The sequence below is a fragment of the Podarcis vaucheri genome (assembly GCF_965113315.1).
Source record: "Podarcis vaucheri genome assembly, chromosome: 3".
In the NCBI taxonomy this organism is placed as follows: domain Eukaryota; kingdom Metazoa; phylum Chordata; class Lepidosauria; order Squamata; family Lacertidae; genus Podarcis; species Podarcis vaucheri.
In genome coordinates, this window is record NC_138761.1 from 39,670,377 (window position 1) to 39,689,985 (window position 19,609).

The 19,609-nt window shown below is 42.5% G+C and overlaps 1 protein-coding gene across 5 annotated transcripts in view; it reads left to right on the forward strand.

Moving 5' to 3' along the window:
• The window catches only part of MDGA1 (MAM domain containing glycosylphosphatidylinositol anchor 1), a 252,615-nt gene that overhangs the window by 171,308 nt on the left and 61,698 nt on the right, over positions 1 to 19,609 (forward strand). For all 5 annotated transcript variants that reach the window (XR_014217394.1, XR_014217395.1, XM_082214811.1 and 2 more), the window contains exons 11-12: positions 16,967 to 17,144; positions 18,223 to 18,246. Coding sequence is in view for 3 of the 5 variants with exons in the window: in XM_082214811.1 (XP_082070937.1) it covers positions 16,967 to 17,144; positions 18,223 to 18,246 (202 nt within the window). In the remaining 2 variants the exon portion in view is untranslated. The remainder of the gene's footprint in view (positions 1 to 16,966; positions 17,145 to 18,222; positions 18,247 to 19,609) is intronic.

Genomic DNA, 19,609 nt, shown 5'->3' on the forward strand with positions numbered 1-19,609 from the left:
GGCCTGGTCTTCTCTTACATGGGGGAAACATATGCTAATATAATACATACTGCTTTCTTATCATCCCCTAATGAAAGACATTATTGAAGTGTGTAGAACAAGCAGTTACAGTAATTCATGACAGCACCAATTTGGCTTCTCGGAGAAGCTATAAACTGCTGTTCCCTGAGCCTAATGAGGATGGGCAGCTGATTTTGTGTGTCTGTGAGGTGGGTGAGAGAAAAAGCGACTTCTCTGTGGCCAAGAATGTGCTAGAATGTCCTGACTGCCCGGCCGAAGGAAATGGGAGTTTCCTTCTCCTCTGTAAGGAAAATCCTTTAATATTAACAATAGCAATGTATTCCTGGAAAATAAAGCCCACACAAATGTTCAGGGAGTAGCCGTTGAACAGGAGAATGTGCCTCACTTGTAATAAACAAATAAATGAAATAAAGATCATCACATTTTTGCTACCACTAGAGTTTGTAGAATGCGAGCACATGAATTTCAAGCTCACCTGTGTGCTTGGCCACAGTAAGCAGATTTTATATTTGCAAGTGAGGCTGTTCACCCTGGAAACTTGTCATTAATCATCCTCTTCCAGTGGATGAGAGGGTACATAATTGGACAGAACATTTCATTAAAACCCACAGTCATTATCTCCTGACATATCTCATCCTGAGACCGTGAGCATGCAGCGAAAAATGCAGGGTTGTTTGTGAGAGGCTTCACCGCCCACCTTTGTGGATATGAGGAGTTAGATCAGAACACTCTGCGAAGCATCCCAGAGAAGCTGGTTTCATATCTAAGCCAAATCAGCCATCCCTGGCCACTGGGCATGTCCTTCTGGATTCCTTTCCCAGATTAGACCTCACATGAAGCCCAGAGGAAACAATAAACTCTGCACAGAAGCCTTCAGTGTGGCACAATTTCAGGCTAGCAAATCAAGCTTCTTCGTCAACCCCAGGGAGGTTTCCATCACAGAGTGAATGTTTTTCTTCTCACAAAACTGCACTGTGATCAGAGGCTGGGAGAGGGAGGTTTGTTTGGCAGCTTGCAAAGAAATCAGATCAAAGCTTTACGTAGGCAGCATTTTGGAGATGAACTTTTCTCTGGTGCCCCTATCATGTTCGCTCCATTAACAGTGGGGCCTAGGGGAACAGAGATTCAGCCATTCAAATCTAGTCCATTGAAGGGAGGGTTTTGCTTTGCTGCTGTTGTTTCCCTTTTGAATGAGGGCACTGCAAAATCCACAGTAGGAAGTATGGAAATAGTTCAGCTTATGGCAAGGTATCCGCACAGTGGTCCCTTACTTTAAGAGAAAGCTCATCTTTCAAAGGATTTTCTTTTCTCTAGGGTATCCTAAGCAAAAGAAAATTGACAAACTGATTCTGAACACCAATTCTTCCTAGCTGATCTCTGTAGAAGAGAAGTTATTACTACAGTGTCCACTGATGTCATTCCTGACCCCAGGATTCTCTAACTGAACCCCATATTTGCTTCCTCTTCCCAATTCAACTGAGCAAACTCGTCACCATCTCTCAGAATGTTGTATTGATTCAATCTCTTTCCCCCATGCTCAATGCTTTGCATTTCAAATTCAATATGCAAACAATATTTGCTAGGTGAAAATAAGTGCACTGACGTACGAGAGTAACTCATAATATCAAGGTTACAAAAAAGCACCCTGAACAAGTCACTTCCATGGGGTCCAGAGAATATACAAAACAAATAGCTGGGGGAGGTTTACACTTCCGGAAACAAATTACTATTCCTATTTAAAGCTATTGGTTTCTCAACAGTTATAGTAGAGCAATGGGGGAAATGCAAAGCAAACAAAAAACAGTGTTGCATGAGATGTTATGCAATTAGTGTACCGTATTTTTCGCCCCATAGGACGCACTGGCCCATAGGACGCATCAAGTTTTTTTGGGGGGGAAATAAAGGGGGGGAATTATTTTTCCCCCAGGCACTTGTGGGGCTGGCAGTGGGGAAAAGTGCTCTTCTCCCCGCCACCCGCCTTCAGATCAGGTCCGGGGACAGCGGAGAGACGCGCTGCGCCTCCCAGCTGTCCCCGGAGCTTGCGGGGCAGGCAGCGGGAAGAAGCGCTCTTCTCCCCGCCACCCGCCTTCAGATCAGGTCCAGGGATAGCGGGGAGATGTGCTGCGCCTCCCAGCTGTCCCCGGAGCTTGTGAGGCCAGCAGCAGGGAGAAGCGCTCTTCTCCCCGCCGCTCGCCTTCAGATCAGGTCCGGGGACAGCGGAGAGACGCGCTGCGCCTCCCCACTGTCCCCGGAGCTTGCGGGGCTGGCGGCGGGGTCTCCCCGCCGCCAGCCTCCAAACCACTTCAGGAGACAGCAGGATGGCGGCGTTCCGCCTCCCTCTGTCCCCCGACCTTGTGGGGCTGGCGTTGGGGCTCTCCAGGCTTCAGCGAAAGCCTGCATTCGCCCCATAGGACGCACACACATTTCTCCTTCATTTTTGGAGGGGGAAAAGTGCATCCTATAGGGCGAAAAATACGGTAATTGCATAAAATGAAGAACAAAAGCACAATCACCTTTTGAAGAAAAAGCCTTTCAGTTTTTACAATAGCATGCTGGCCAGCACTTGGAATAAAAAACAGGTGATAAATAATACAGTACAAACTAGCATGTAAGCTGTACTTGACTGGAGAGGGGGCTTACAAATCTACATTTGTGCATAAATGCCTCCAAACACATGTCACTTTGGGAACATATAAGTATCTATAGAAATCATAGGGAAAGTTTCTCACATCCCTACATTATGCCCCTTGAAAGAGTTTTAAGTTGTGATCTTTGACACATACTTTGGATTGGTTTATTAGGAATCTAAATTTCAAAAAATGTACATTTCTCATTTGCCTAGAAAATGTTTATTAATTTATATCTATCTATCCAACCCTTCAATAAAATTTCCCAGTATGTTAAATCCAGATCCCAAATACCTTTGTTTTCAGTACATGGGTTTATAGATGCCAGGAAAGTGTTGTGGTGTTGAAGCAAACATCACAAATTTATTGATTTCTGTTTAACAAAACTTACAGATTGCTTCGTTTAAAAAATATCTCCACGTGGTTAACGTAATAACAAATTACACATCAGCAGCTGATACACATAGTGCAAGTCTTGATTTGAATGACTGAATGTTCTACACGATCAGTTTCCCGGTGCACATCAGCAATGTAATCTCTCCTGGTCTGAAATCTAGCCAGCCGCTGCTTTGCCGTTGACTTGCACTGCAGCTTTGCGTGAGTCACATTTTGCACAAAACAGCCTGCACATAAATAATGTCTCATCTGTGCCTTCAGTGCTTTTGGATGCCCGAATCAGCATGAGAAAGAACAATTCACATAAACGCACAGATTTCTAGTGCTGGCAGCCATTAAATCTGGCTCCTGTCTGCATTTTATAAATGCATTTAGGTCTGTGAAACATGAAGAGCTGAAGCTGCTAAGGGTATATGGCAACAGAGAAAGACATGGGCTGTCCCTCGTGAAAAGAAAATGCCAAGTGTTGGAAGAACTTTCTAAAGCAGTGAGAAGCTGTTCCTCCATCGCCAGAACCATGTCTTCTGAAACCCCACAAGGCCTGATTCTCTTTCCTGCTTACTTGCCATGAATAAATCAGATGAGAAAGACCTCAGTGTCAATAGTAGGCAGAGAGCATACCCTTCTGCTTGCCTGCTAGCACTAGGGATTGAAATCTGCCTTCAGCATAACGTGCTTTGGTAAACTCATCTCAGAAGCAAAATAAACTAATTGAAATAGAATTTGAACAAGTAAAATCATAGAACTGACAAGGCCCCATCCCAGATCAGAACTTTGTTCTTTACTCTCTTTGCAAGTGTGTCAAGCCATGTTTATGCTTATCTCTTAACATTCTCCTTCCTGCCAATTCATCTTAAAGTGCAAAAGGAAAATAAGAAAATGCCTAATTTTCTTTCATTCTTAAGTTGAACCCAGATAGCAGCTTCTCCCAGTGGTTGATAGTGCTCAATTGCTAGTTCATGAAATAATACCTGAAAGCAAAGGTATCGACTCGAGTTGGGGGAGTTTGCACTGCCAGTAACTCCTATCATCACTGACCATTGGCGTGCTGGCTGAGGCTGATGGGAGTTGGTTCAACAACATTTGCTGGGCAACAGGTTCCCCATACCTACCATAAAGAAACAACCAGCAAGTTGGGATAGGTAACATCCAAGAAATAGAAAACATCTTATGTCAGTGTGTATGGAATTTGTGTCTATGGTGGGGTGTGCATTTGAGGGCAGCATGATCATAGAATTGTAGAGTTGGAAAGGACCCAACTCTCACCCATTCCAAACTCTGTAAATGAAGGAATCACAACTAAACAATCCCTGACACATTATCACCCATCCTCTGTTTAAAAACCTCTAAGGAGGGAGAGACCACCACCTTACACGATCACATTGTGGAGCTTTGTTGGGCATCCTATCTTGTTGTGCTATGTGAAAAGTCCTTTTTCAGTGACCTTCATCAGGTCCATGAAGGCACCTCTGCTCTCAGCATTTCTTCTGCAGCTGGCGCAGTGAGAAAATCATGTTGACTGTTGACCTATGATCTCTAAAGCTGCATTGTGACTTGGGATAGGCCTGTCAGTGAGTGGCTGTAAACTGTTGAGAACTATTCGGACGAAGGCTTTCCCCACAGTACTCAGCAGAGAGATTCCATGGTAGTTGTTATAATCATGGCAGCCACCTTTGTTATTATAGAGGGTCACAATGCACATATGGTGGCATGGATGCTTCTAACACTTCAAGAGAAAGTGTGTCACGAGGGAGGAATTGAGGCCGGCTTTCAGCACTTCTGTTGGGATTCCGTCCTGTCCTGGGGCTTTACCTCATGACTGAGAATTGATGGCATTCTTCAGCTCACCAAGGCAGGCATAGTCTGGATACTGTAAATTGTTTTGTCAGAGACCATGTTTTCCTGCAAGTACAATTCTTGATAGTGCTCTGCCTATTGCTTCATCTGCATGGGATCATTAAGACCTTAGTTAACCACTGAGGAAGGCTGTACATTGTCAAAGTGCATTTGGCTGCTTGTGACATATGAAACGGCCCATGTTTATTTGCCCTTGAGCAAATAGTGGTTCCATGTTTTATATGAAATGATATTTGTAAAATTGCCCTAGATTGGCCAGGAGGCTGTTTGTGTTTAAATGTCTTGCAGGGATATTTAAAGTGCTGGTGTTACTTGCGGTTTTCTCTTCCTTTCATATTACACGTGCCAACTTGCTGCACCATCAGCTGGTGAGTGCTCAGCGCAGCTGACATTTGCTAAGCCCTTGTTATGGTAAAGAAAAAGTCCAAGTGCAGTGGTAGAGCACATGCTTTGCAAAAAGTCCCAGGTTCAATCCCCAGCAGCTCTATTTTAAAGGATCAGGCAGCAGATATGTGAAGGATCTCTGCCTGAGGCCCTTGAGAAATGCTGCTGGTCAAAGTAGTCAGTAGGGAAGGGAGGGCTAAGAACCATTTGGCTTTCTGGATGATTTTGGACTCCAGTTCACATCAGCCCCAGCTAGAACAGCTAATGGCTAGGAATGATGGGAGTCATAGTCCATCAACATCTGGAAGGACACAGGTTTCCCCTTCCCTATTGCATTGGGTTAGACAGACAAATAGTCTACCTATAAAATACATTTTGTGAGAAATGTTTGCAAATACATTGGTTGAGAGAATATACATTTTAAAATACATCAGTATTCATGCAGGGTTTTGTTTTTTAATACAGTGATGGGATAGCCTTATGGGTGAATACATATGAAAGTGACGTAGACGGTCAGCAGATGGATTTGCTCATTTGTACACTGGGCAACCTGAGAGGAACTGGAGCTCTCTTTATTCAAAGATGTGTAGAGATCATAATATTTCTAGACTTCGTTACTTAACTAAAGTATGCTGTTGCCCTTAGTGCAAAAAATCCTTCCTACCCCACTTATTTTTGGGGGGTCTTGGTGTGGTCTGGTCAAGCAAGGTTTTGCAAATTTGACAAGAGACTATGCAGGACATCAACAATGTATAAGCATATTGTAAGCAATAATGACTCTGTCTTACTGCTTTCTAGTCTAGGAAAAACAATATTTACTATACACAGCTAGTGTTACCTCATGTCTTGCTGGGTGTTTTTTTTCTTAGAAGGTTCAAATGTAATTGCTACCTCTTGTCGTAATTTCATAGTGAAAGCCATCATTGGTAGTGCTTCTCCCTGTTCACCCTTTGGTTGTGCTTTATAAGCAGGCTGCCTGGTTGAATCCCATCTTTTTTAGACACTGTTTAATTGGTTGCTGTTTAGCTAGCCTGTCGTATGGGCAGTCATCGCTATTGAACATTATTTCCTTAGCCCAGAATCCACTTGCAAAGCTTTTGACATCCCTGTAAGAAACCGGCATCCCAATTAGAGTCTATTCTTGTCGTTAGAGTTTCATCATGTCCCTTGTTCTGAAACTGTGGTGCGCAGGAAGAAGTTTAGGCGAGGTAGCGTGGGTGACTCAACTCATTCTTTCAAACTGCTGATTAGCCAGGATCTCTGCAGCAGGATGGCTGCAATGGCTGCTGGGTCCCAGGTCTTCCTAGGCCTCCGTACCTTTCCAAAGGCTATCTGTCTCAGGACTGAAGATGACATTGATTCCTTGAAATTTTACAAACATTGGAGCACACATCTGAAGCCAAGTAAGAGCAATATCTCTAGGCCATGCTAAGCCTTTTAATACATCCACTGAGGTCTCTGTATGGCAAGATAATTGATCCTGCCTTTTTGCGCCATTTGTAGCCATTTTTAAAAAATTTTACAATCCACTCTAGAGTTTTTGGCAAACAGAAGGATCATTTGTTGACAAATCAATGCAACCTTGAATCCATCAGTTCTTCATGTTGTTAGGAAAATATGAAGTTGCCTTATACTGCACCAGACCATCAATCCATCTAGCTCAATGTTGTCTATACCAGGCATAGGCAAACTCGGCCCTCCAGATGTTTTGTGACTACAACTCCCATGATCCCTAGCTAACAGGATCAGTGGTCAGGGATGATGGGAATTGTAGTCCCAAAGCATCTGGAGGGCCAAGTTTGCCCATGCCCGGTCTATACTGACTGGAAACAGCTCCCCAGGGTTCCAGACAGAAGTCTTTTCCCAGCCCTACCTGGAGATGCTGGAAATTGAACTTGGGACAGATACACGTACTCTGTGACTGAGATACTACCCTTCTTCTTTGCCTTTGATAACTGCAGTTAGTATACACCTTAGGAAAGAGTTCTGCTTTTTAACCGCATTGGCTGCATCCAGTCTTTCAACTGGCCCAGGTCAAGGATGGAGAAATGTGGTCCTCCACATGTTGCAGGCAGGGCCAGATTTACATACAGGTCAAACAGGCTGCAACCTAGGGCCTCATAATCTAGGGGAACCTCAGCTTCTTGCCATTAAAAAAACAAGGAAACAAAAACACAGGTATATTTTACTATCTAGGACCAGTTGTTTAGTAACATTAAATATGTGACGTACGAATCAATGCCTGTATAACAGTTACACAAGTGCATACCTACTGTTTAATAAAGTTCATGGGGGCTTTAAAGCTATTCAGAATCAAATGTTAAAATCAGCTATGAAGCAATGCAAGTGTTCAGATCCCTGTCTATCATTATAGCATGCATTTTCAGAACAAGTGAGTATTCTTTTATGTCATTGTGAATCACAATAATATTTAATTTCAACTTTTTGTGAAAATAATGAGTAAGTGATATGAAAGCGGTGCTAGTAAACGAAAGTGACAAAAAGAACAGAAGGAAATACTCAAAACGTTTAAAGCCAATCGTGTCATATGGCAGAAGCAGCCCTACATGATCCCTCAGTTGCAGAACATTCGTGTTTACAAAAAGAAGAAATCAAGTAGACTATGCTGAGCAGTCTGAGCAGACTGAAGAACAATCAGTTTAGATTCAGAACGCAGCTTCCCAATACAAGGAGAACTGTTGTCAGTAACTACCACTACAAGTACAGAAACTTCTGGGGAAAGTAACAATGAAGTGACAGGATCTGCAGCCAAAGAATTAACACAAGCCACTGAGGGAACATGCCATGAGATAGTTAGACCAAAAGAAACAGTTCATGCTTTTTACCCTCTAAAAAAAATGGAAAACAAAGCAAATGATCTCAGCAAAAACCCTAGCATAACAAACACAAAATACCAACTGTTCATGCTACTTGTGATTTCAGAGTTTTATGGACCTCATTGGATAACAAGGAAATAGCATTCTTGGTTGAGAAAGGTCCGTTGGAATGTTGGCACTGGGATGGACCTTTTACCACTTTGAAGTGAACATCCAAAAACCAATCCCAGTTCTGCTCAAAAAAATTAATTTATTCCACTAAAGTAAATGGAGAAACCTACCCTCGGGAATGGCTAGTGTACTCTCCCATGAAAGGAGAAGTTGGAAGAGGAAAATACCCAGTGGGAGCGGGGGCATGGCAGAGCTCCTGCTTAACATGCAGGATATTCCTTATGAGGAACGGCTAAGGGAGCTGGGCATGTTTAGCCTGGAGAAGAGGAGGTTAAGGGGTGATATGATAGCCATGTTCAAATATATAAAAGGATGTCACATAGAGGAGGGAGAAAGGTTGTTTTCTGCTGCTCCAGAGAAGCGGACACGGAACAATGGATCCAAACTACAAGAAAGAAGAGTCCACCTAAACATTAGGAAGAACTTCCTGACAGTAAGAGCTGTTCGACAGTGGAATTTGCTGCCAAGGAGTGTGGTGGAGTCTCCTACTTTGGAGGTCTTTAAGCAGAGGCTTGACAACCATATGTCAGGAGTGCTCTGATGGTGTTTCCTGCTTGGCAGGGGGTTGGACTCGATGGCCCTTGTGGTCTCTTCCAACTCTATGATTCTATACCTCCTCAACTACAGCTTCAGTTTCTACTAGATTTGATGATTAGCATCACACTTATCTTGTTCAAACCACAGAAACTCTAAAAATCATATGAACTCTATGCTAACATAGTTAACAAGAAAGCATGGTCAAACACTCACATCAAAACTCGAAGAGCAAATCAGAGCAGAGCAGGATTACTGGAGGCATGTACTTCAGTGAGTTACTGCATTGATTTCCCTTTTGGCAGAATGGGAATTGGCATTTACAGGAACAACATATGCTTACTTGACGTTGAGAACATAAGCTTATTTATTTGCTCCCTGTTGGGTCCATCATCTCCCCCACCCCACCCCAAGCATCCTCGGTACAAATAAATCCCCACTGTAGTTTATTGGGACCATTGCTTGAAAATTGCAGAAGCAAATATGTGTAAATGTTACATTGGATTTGGCTAGCTATGGAACTTTTTTATGAATTGACAACCAGAACATGCTAAGTTTCTATCTCCAGATGTTTCTTTTTTAATAACCTGGAACTTCTGCAGCAGTCCCATGCCTGTGAAACAGAAAGAAGCAATATTGCAAGATTGGATAGGTGTGGATAGGTGATGTCAGGATGCCCGCAAAGGGTTTTGCATTTTTAAAGTGCTGTTTGTGAGTAATACATCTAGTTGTTGTTTTTTTTATTCTCCTATTGCAAAAGAGTAAACACACTCATACTCAAATGTTGAAAAACTGTGGCTGACTCTTATTTCTCTCTAAAGGTGGGTTTTAACTCTTGAGTTGTTGTTTTTCTATTCTATTGATTTATAGATTGGAAAAAACCAAGCTTTTCTGACGAAATTTTAAGGCATGCTACTTAGAAGCCTAGATGTGATGATATGTCACATTCATTGCTATTCTTTCATTGCTTTACTCTGAAGCATGCCTCTCTGAAAATTACCTTGGGCTTTGCTGTGTTTTATTTCTTCTTCTTGGCAATCAGCAAGTAGCATAAACATCTAAGCTTATTTTATGAACTAAAATAAAACTTCAGGACCTGATCCAGAATTGTGGAAATAGCATATGGAGTACAAATAACTGGTTATGTTGTTTAATGAACTGATTTTGGTGGTCCTCAGTTAAGGAATGTGATATGCTTTTTTGGATAAATATCTTCTAGGACTTCATGTATAAATGGAAGCTCTCTCTGTTGCAACAGCATAGTTGTTAATCCAATTAACTGATTAACATCACAGTTAATTTCCAAAGGTACTTCCTCAAAACTTCACATTGTAGGAAATGTGACCGAGAAACCCTCTAAGATACCTGACATCCTTCAATAACAAATGGTGTGCTATTTAATTCTTGTATATGCATCTGTGATTTCAGAAGGCCCATAGTCCAAAGCTTATTCACAAAGTATGGCACAAGCTGTCCCTAGGGATGGATGGATCAGCCTGTTTCCAGTCAGTGTCAATGTGTTGATTCATAAATCTACTACATTTCCTCATTAATCTGCATTTTTAAAAAAGCTGTACAAAAATTGTATTTTAATAACATGTTTGAACACAGACACAACTGTGCAATTTTAAACATATTTTGCCCTAAAATCATTTCATTTCATTTTCACACATTTTGGTGTGGGTTGGTTTTGGGTTTTTTAGATGAGGGCTGCTGTATCACAAAATCCAGAGAAATGCACAGTGTGAAGGATAATTATGTTGCAGTCCATATATTAGTTTGAAAGATGAGAATTAAAAATAGACTGAAATTCTCCCCCATGCCTAGCTGTTCCCAGCTGTTTGTTTTCCACATGAAGCATGACTTGGCTGTGATAGAGAATTCCCTTTCTACATACCTTTTTGATAGCCCAACCAGTAGCAAATGAAAACTGCCCCCAGATTTACATGGAGCAGGCTGAGGAGTCTTTCAATTCACCATGTACTTGATGAAGCAGACTGTAATCCATGAAAGCTTATGCCATAATAAATGTATTAGTCTTAGAAGTGCCAAAAGGTTTATTGTTTTTTACGCGTAAAAATGCATTTTAAAGTGTATCAACTTTCAAAGCATGCATTTTGAAATGCATTTGGATACTTTTTTTTTAGCTTAAAATGTGTGTTGCAACATTTGGGAAGTGTAGATAGCAAAGTTCTGGTTGTATTACCCCGGTAAGTGCCGATCACATCCATTTATCCTGGAATTTGCAAACTGTGATTCCCTGAAACATCCTTAGTTGTGAATACTTTGTGGGGGTTACAGTTGACTGGCTGCAGAGAGAGAGAACAGGCAGAGTAAGGGAGCCTAAGAGATCTTTCGACATCATGAAGGACCAGGGTAGGGTTCTGACATTAATTATGAAGTCTGTTTAAGGAGTTGGCTGAGGTAAAGGGAAACATTTCCGCTGGTGCCCATTGGGACTGGTAGGGCAAGGAGGCCAACAGTAGGTGGAGCCAGAGGCAATGTAAGGCAGAGCCAATTCATTCTAATTCAGTCCCTGTCCTTGTTAAGTTCTACAGAAGCAACACTAAGGCTAAAGAGGAGGAAGCTGACAGCTAGTGCCACCCCATGGATTGGATGTAAGTAAGAAGACAGGCAAAGGGGATCCAGCTGAGGGCAGACTGAGGCTGTTGGGGCAGTGCCCCCATTTGCCTTAATGGACCAGCCTCTGCTGGCTTCAGACTTGGAGGGTGAAGCTGTAAGTTAGAAGAGGCAGTGTGAAGTAATCTTTGCTCCCTCCTGTGGTTCTCTCAGCTTGCCTTTGGGGTGATTTATTAGGCCAGTCTTTGCCAACCACATGCTGGCTGGAGCTGATGGGAGCTACAGTCTAACAATGTCCAGAAGGCATCAGCTTGGGGAAGGCTGGCTTTCTCCTTTTCCTAGAGCGGCACGTGTGGTGTCTGCTGCAAACCATTTGCAGATGTGGAAAACAGAGTGCTTTCCACCTCCCGCCCCTGCTCTCATTATTCGGAAATGGAAGGAGGTAAAGGCAAAGGGATGAGACTGAGAGCTATGCTGTGCTTCTGCTCCAGCCCTGCTGGCAGCTAACTGCACCCAGTGATGAATGAGCTCATGGCTGGGTCCTGTACAAGCTCCTCTGCCGAGGATTCAGAATCTCTAATAAGGCAGCCCGCATTTCCCCCAGTGTGGGTGCCTTTGTGTGCTTTATTAACTGTACCAGAGTAATATCAGACCGCAGCTCTGGGGCCAGCCTGGCCAGGAAGGGAAAGGGTGTTTCAATCGAGGCAGAGCCGCACAAAACACACACAACAAGGGGGCAAGATCAGAGGTGGTGTCAAGGGGCCTGTATGATGAAAAATCTCCCAAATTGAGACCTTCAGTGGTATTGCTCCATTGTGAAGCTAGCATCATCAATCATGAGGGGGAAACGTGTTTAAGGATCCTGCAGCTGGAGCCAAATTTCAGCCTGAATGTTTTTGCAATATCCCACTGGGTAAAAAAAACACATCTAGAGTCCTTGTGGATTAAATGGCAGCCAAAAGACAAACAGAGAATGATCCCGTCCTTGCTTCTCCTCCTTTTCATATTACACAAATAATTTGTTGCTCGTCTTTGGAGCTCCTGTCTATGCTTATCCTGGAGCGTTGTGTGGCTTCAGGTCTCGTGCTTAGAAATCATATAGAAGACTTACCTTGGGCAGGGGTTTTTTTGGGGGGTGGAAATGGAGTTTGGGATGCAAAGGAGGTTAGCTATGGACAGACTGTGAGATCAGTATACAGTGGGACTGTTATGGAGGCCCATATCCTTACCGTTAAAGGGAGAAGACTGGTGAGGTTTTTAGATGGCATATTTCCTACTACCATATATATATATATAAGCTTATATATTATATATTATATATTATATTATATATAAATATAAACTTTCCAAACTTCATGTTGGTGACACACTTTTTAGATATGCATCATTCCGCGGCACAGTAATTCAGTTTTGCATCATTTTGCGACTCAGTAATTCCATTTTACTAGCAAATCAGAGGTTAAACTAACTCCTTTCCAGCCCTGGGAGGAGCGTGGGCAGCATTCGCGCAACACACCTACACACTGCAGCCTACACACTAACATGTCGCGATGCACAGTTTTGAAAGCTCTGATATATTGAATGATATTATTTTATATTTATGTGCATGAGTATATACATTCACAAAATGGCTTGGATCCAGGCTACATTAGTTCTCATTAAAATCAGTGTGGAAAGGTGGTCATGGCTTATTTTAAGTCTTGGGTGAGTGAGATTAACTTAGTCTGAATCCAACCCATTATGTCTTGGCTGCTAATGTTGCCTCTTCTATATGTAGCTTTTTGCTCTTAAATAATTTTTGTTTAGGTGACAAAATGAATGAGAGACATAGGGGGCTTTAGCAGGAAACTTTTTATTTATTTATTATTCCATCTATATCTTAATGTTTCTTCGAGGGAGCTCAAAATGGGGTATATACTTCTTCTCCCCATTTTATCCTCACAGCAATCCCATGAGGTAGATGAGTCCAAAAGACAGTGACAGAGAAATGCAGGGCATATGTTTTTCCAGTGTTTAAATGCTACTGTACTTGGCAATATTGAGTCTCCTTCTGAACTAGCGTTTCTCTCTCCCTCTTCTAATTATAAAGAACAGCATCAGCTCATGGCAGATACATACTGGGGACGGGGGGGCAGGCTAGTAGGGAGAGAGGGCTTTTTGAAAAATAATGCCAATTTAAAAACTGACTTTAGGTTACCAGTTCTTTCCCCACCCGTCCCAATATTGGTTACCATTTTCTTTCATATTAATGGTTCTCTTCAATTTTCCATCCCACCATATGAAAGAAAATGGTGGCCAATATTGGGACGGGTGGGTGGCACCCCCCTGGGATGCCAGCCCCACCTCCGCAGATAGCTAGCCCTGCACCCGGGTGCACAGTATGTGTGCCGCGTCGGGTGCCGGAGCAGCTAGCTCTGCCTCTGAAGACACATTTTGGGTTATCTGGAGGAATATCCTAGATATTAATCATTTATTGATATCTTGATGCCAGACACCTTCCATGGGTTTGATAGATGGATACAGATAAATCAGAGGCCTATCTCATGCATGCAGTTTGCTCCCCTACAAGACCCTGAACTGTTGGAGATCACATGATTACTAGAAAGTAAATTCCAACTATACGGGCCCTTTGTACAGTGCATTTGCAAACAGAGCAAGCCAAGAGGGAGTTGAAAATATTACAGGAGCCATTCCATGTGTAGTAGTTATGTTATGTGGGTTTTCCCCGAGATGGCTTGGTGTGTGCTGGACATAATGGAACAGTTCTCCCTAACCTTGGGATTGCTGCCTCACCATCAAAAATCCTGGCTCATAATTGCAAAATAGCCTTCCTTTCCTGCTATCAGACTTCTTCTTGATTCTGCTATCACACTTTACATTGTTTCCAGGAAATAGTGTGTTGCATGCCGAAATATATGAAGGGATTTGCCCCTGGAAGTAGGATATTGTCTTGCTTGGATGAGACTGTGAGAAAGCTGGCAAACAGAACGACTCATCTATAGGGGTGCTGTTCAAATCTGTATCCATTGTGGATGTTTGCAGATGAGGCACACACTGATTAAAAATGGATCCTGGCTGGATTCCAGAAACAATATGATTTTCATTTTATTTGGCTCATTCTCTGAGAAGCTGCCTCTGTCCTAGGTCTCAGTCGTACCATCTCCACTTACAAAAACAGAAGAGTGTAGGGGAGGGTTTGTCCACACGTCCACTTGTCTGAGCAGCTTTCTGCTTTCTAGGCACAAGCCTGAGCGGTTCTGTTTGCCACGTCGAACCCACTCTTTAGCAGTGAATTTTAGCAAGCATCAGTCTTCAGAATACCCAACAGATGTTTGCTCCAATTCAGTGGTAAACATTGGATTCTCCTGTGGGAAGCAGCAGGACAGGCAAAAGTCTGGATGGGCCCTCAGACAAGACAGTGTTCTACTTGAAGATGCATGGAAGACAACTGTTATGTACTGAGTTGAATAGGATCCAAACTGAAGCAGTCTGATTGGTCCTAGAACAATAGGATCCAAATTGCAGCAGTCTGATTAGTCCTAGAACAATAGGATTCAGAATGCAGCAGTCTGATTGGTCCTAGAACAATGCAGCAGTATGATTGGTTGGCAGGAACCACCCAATCCTGATCCAGATAGAAGTGAATCCACAACCTGATTGGCTTACAGTAGAATTCCAGAATTAGCCAATCATGTGCAGCCCATTGTGTAAATAATGTATATAAAGCAGATACTGTGAGGGGACATTCATTCATTCCTCCTCACCACTATGAGCTGAATAAAGAGCATGAAATCACTTTGCGACTCTGAGTATATTTCAACAACCTGGACATACCTGGAGTTTAAACAGCTTGTTTAAGAAACAATAGTTAAGTGGTAGTATTGATGGGGCATAAATTTGGTTCAGTTTGAATTTTAATGGAAACCTACTTTATTCGAACTTTCTGAAACAATATGTGAACCGAAGCTCAGCTAACCTTCAAAATTTGCACTTCTCTGAATTTGTGGTGCTGTTCTCTAACCCAATAATGTATCGGGAGAAAGTATGCATTGAAATACACATTAGTGAAAATAACAATATATCAGGGGAAACCGCATATAAAAACTGTGTAGATTTTGATACATTTGCAGGAAAATGCTGAGAAACTTTCATGAGGATGTCTTTAAGATAAAAAGGAAACTGATGCAGAAATGTGGACAACAGAACTTAAGGCAGGGAAAATGACAACTGGAAAGAAACCAAAATTCACAGATTCATCCAGAAGTAGTAATTTTCCATCTGGGAATTATACGTCTGAACTGCAGGTCAGCTATTGACCAGATTAGGGTCATCTGTGGGCTTTGGCTAACACTTAATAGCAGGTCCATACAGCGCTTCCCAACAATTCTCTCTCTGTTCCTCTTCACTGCTTGAAGTAGGTCAGGTGAAGTAGGTGCTTCCTTGTCCGTATGCACTGGTCTCTTTCTGCCTCCACCATCATAATGCACAGACCTCCCTCCTCGTCATCTCCCTGCACATTTACAGGCAGTGTGACAAAACTTCGACATGCTCCAGAATGGCTTGGTGGAACTAGAGGGGAAAGGAGGAGGGAGAAGGCCACAAGTTTTGGCCCAGAACTTGCCAGCTGTCACACCCTCAACCTTCAGCATGAAATAGCAGTAATATATTTCTAAGTGGGCATATTTTGAAGCAGCTGGCAGGAGCTCATTATCAAAATAGTACAATGAAACTAAAGCCAAGTAGCTAGTTTTGATTCAAGCCTAAATGCCCTTTTCAGCTGTTAATATACAGAGTGAATGTGCCGGGTCAAGGGGGAATCGCAGCCAGCAGTCTCTGCTCATGACCGATGAGGGCTCATTAAAGCGCCTGAGCAGATCCACTGCACATGCATGTTCATTCCATATGCACAATTATGCTTATATGATATATACCTATAAATGTGAATTGTGAATGTAGCAAACATATGTTTGAAAGGTGAGTCCCGCAAAGGCAGTATTAACTGCAGAACCCTGTTGAACATTACACAGTGGCTTACTTGCTCTGTAATTTGGGAAATGGTTCTGCTGCCCCAAACGCAAAATTCTCATATTCTTTCCACTGGAACCATGACTCAGGTGCACTTGGAGTCTTTAGCATTCCATATTTTAGAAATGAAGGCTGTTTTGTTTTTTTAAAAAAACTGTTGAGGATGCAGAATCCTGCTCCATATTTTAAGTTTTAGCACCATGCCACAAGAAGAAGGGGTGACAGAGGACGAGATGGTTGGACAGTGTTCTTGAAGCTACTGACATGAGTTTGACCAAACTGCGGGAGGCAGTGGAAGACTGGAGTGCCTGGCGTGCTCTGGTCCATGGGGTCACGAAGAGTCAGACACGGCTAAACAACAAAAATTCATACAGGAATGCATAGAGCACCTGTAGTAGCCTATGTTATAGTTAATAATCAGCAAGAAGAGAGAAGACAGAACACCCAGACTAGAAAACTCATTAAGTGCTTTCAGTGTTCAGATTTCAAAACCCTTTTCTTTGTCTAACCAAAACCTGGTTTATGCCTCTTCAGATGAATCACAGGGACCTGCCCCCCAAGTCCATTTCTGTGCGGAAGGTGGAAAAGGGCATGCTGCAAGAATACCTCCTGACTGACCTGAAGGTGCCTCTGAGCTATGAAGTTCGCCTCACACCCCTAACCCGCTTTGGGTCTGGGGACATGGCTACCCGCACCATCCACTATATAGAACGTAAGTTTCTTGCTCTCTTACCTTACTGAGTGACCAGCCCCTTTACAGCAGTATCACGACCCTGAAGGGGTGTATTTCTCCAGAGAGAACCTTAGTCCTGTCAGCCATTTTTCAGAATAACTTTGAAGGGCTTGGGAGGCCATACACATACCACCATCAGATTGGGTTGTTTCCTTGTTCCACTTGACACACTGTTCTTCTTCTAGAGAGCTTAGTAATCTCTGTGTGGTTCCCAGGCCATTTTATATTCAGGCAGAGCTCAGTCAGGCCTCCTTAGCAAAAGCAGGAGATCTGCAATATGTGCTGTCCAACTCATCCACTGCCATCAGATTCTTTGGACTGTTTGTATCCATGAATCCTTTGCTGATAGGAGGACACATAGGCAGATTTTCAGTGGGGTCCCAAGTGCAAAATATTTGGTGAGCTTCAGCTTCAATGGGGCATCAGAGTCCTTTCCACTCACATATGAGCTTCTGGTTCCTTGCCATGAATCATAAAACAGTCCCCACTTTTGCATTTTTCTACCACCCAGAATTTTGGTGCTATGCACAGGGCCTCAGATTCAAATCCATTTGATACATGGTTTTCTCTCACAGGAAGCTAAGTCACAGTTCAATACAGTTCTCTTCATAAATCCTGTTTCACATTGGGATTTAACCTTATAATATCAGCTGCCACTGTTTTTCCCTCCCAACTGGTTGTACCTATTCTCTTGAGCTTTCTTGGTTCCCATAAGGCTCCATGAATGAGATATAGTAAAACTACTTCCCTCTTTTTTGAACGATGGAATAATTTCTTGTTGTCAGTCTAGGGCACCTTTCTGAAACTTGGGTATCCAGATGATGTTGGACTACCACTCCCATCATCCCTAGTGAGAAGGGCCAGAAGTCAGGGATGATGGGAGTTGTAGTCCGTCAGTGTCTAGGGAGAAAGGCTGGTTTAGAGTAACAGAATGCTAAGGGGCATGAGTACTAATCAGATATGTTGGGAACAGTTCAAACATTTTCTTCCAATGAGTATTTGTATTTGTATATGATCTAATAAAAATCTAAACAACCCTTTCTGTTTCCTTTCTCAGCAATCAGCTACCCCAACCCAGTAGGTAAGTGTCAATGACCCAAACTTTATCTACCCTTTTTGTATATCTAATCCAAGGTCAGCCAACATGGTGTCTTCCAGCTGTTGTTGGACTATAGCTCCCTTCATCCCTAATTATTGGCCATGCTGACTAATGGGTGTTGGAGTCCGACATCATCAGGAGGACACCATGTTGCCTACTGCTGATCTAATCTTTAGACTCGAAATAGAGTATTAACATTCAAAAAATGTTTTTCAGATAAGTGGGGTTTTTAAAAAATAAAGGGAAATCAAACATGCTGAAAGTGCCTTAAATATTTAGCTGAAATAAATGTAAGAATGCATATAAGAAAGCTAAGATAATCCCTCATTCATCACAAACTTCTCAATGACTTCTTAGGTTTTTGACCCCCTTGGATTTCCTACAGATAATGTTCAGATAGGAACTTTGGCAGAGTTGCAAAAGAGGCATTCAGAGATTGCTTCCAGATTGCCCGTTTATTCAGCACTCATCCTGATTTGTTCGCACAAAGTTTTCAGGAAGGTTATGCACCATTGACACATTTATTGTAGCTATACGACATTACGCCAAGCAGTTGTTAATCCCACACTTTCTAGTGCATTTTCTCATCACTTTCCTTGCCCCAATCTTTCTTTCTTTCTTTCTTTCTTTCTTTCTTTCTTTCTTTCTTTCTCTCTTTCTCTCTTTCTCTCTTCCTTTCTTTCTTTCTTTCTTTCTTTCTTTCTTTCTTTCTTTCTTTCTGAAGCAGGTTTCATGTACCACAGAGGCAAACCCATTTTTTATTGCACAACCCGAATTTGCCAGCATGCAATGGATTCCCACCTGTAAAATGGCAGCAGTCTGGAAGCAGCCATAGATAGGTAGCAACCGCTGAGAATGCCTATAATAGATCTAAAGGCAGATACAAGCAAGGGTTCAGCTGGCACAAATACCATAGAATCCCTGGCATATAGGAGGAGCTGGTCTATAAAATATGCATTGCCTAAGCTGTTTAAAGTTTAAGAGATGAAATATAGTGCCTTGGATGGTGCCTAAAGATAAGAGGAAGGCATCAAAGACCCAGGACTAGGGTGCTTGGAGTGATCATTTGAATGCAGAACACAGAACTGCCTTATACCAGGTTAGAATATAAGTCCATCTAACCCAGTACAGTGTTACCTTGGGTTAAGAACTTAATTCATTCTTAAGGTCCGTTCTTAACCTGAAACTGTTCTTAACCTGAGGTACCACTTTAGCTAATGGGGCCTGCCGAGCTGCCGCCATGCAATTTCTGTTCTCATCCTGAAGCAAAGTTCTTAACCCAAGGTACTATTTCTGTAACCTGAAGCGTCTGTAACCTGAGGTACCACTGTATTGTCTATTCTGA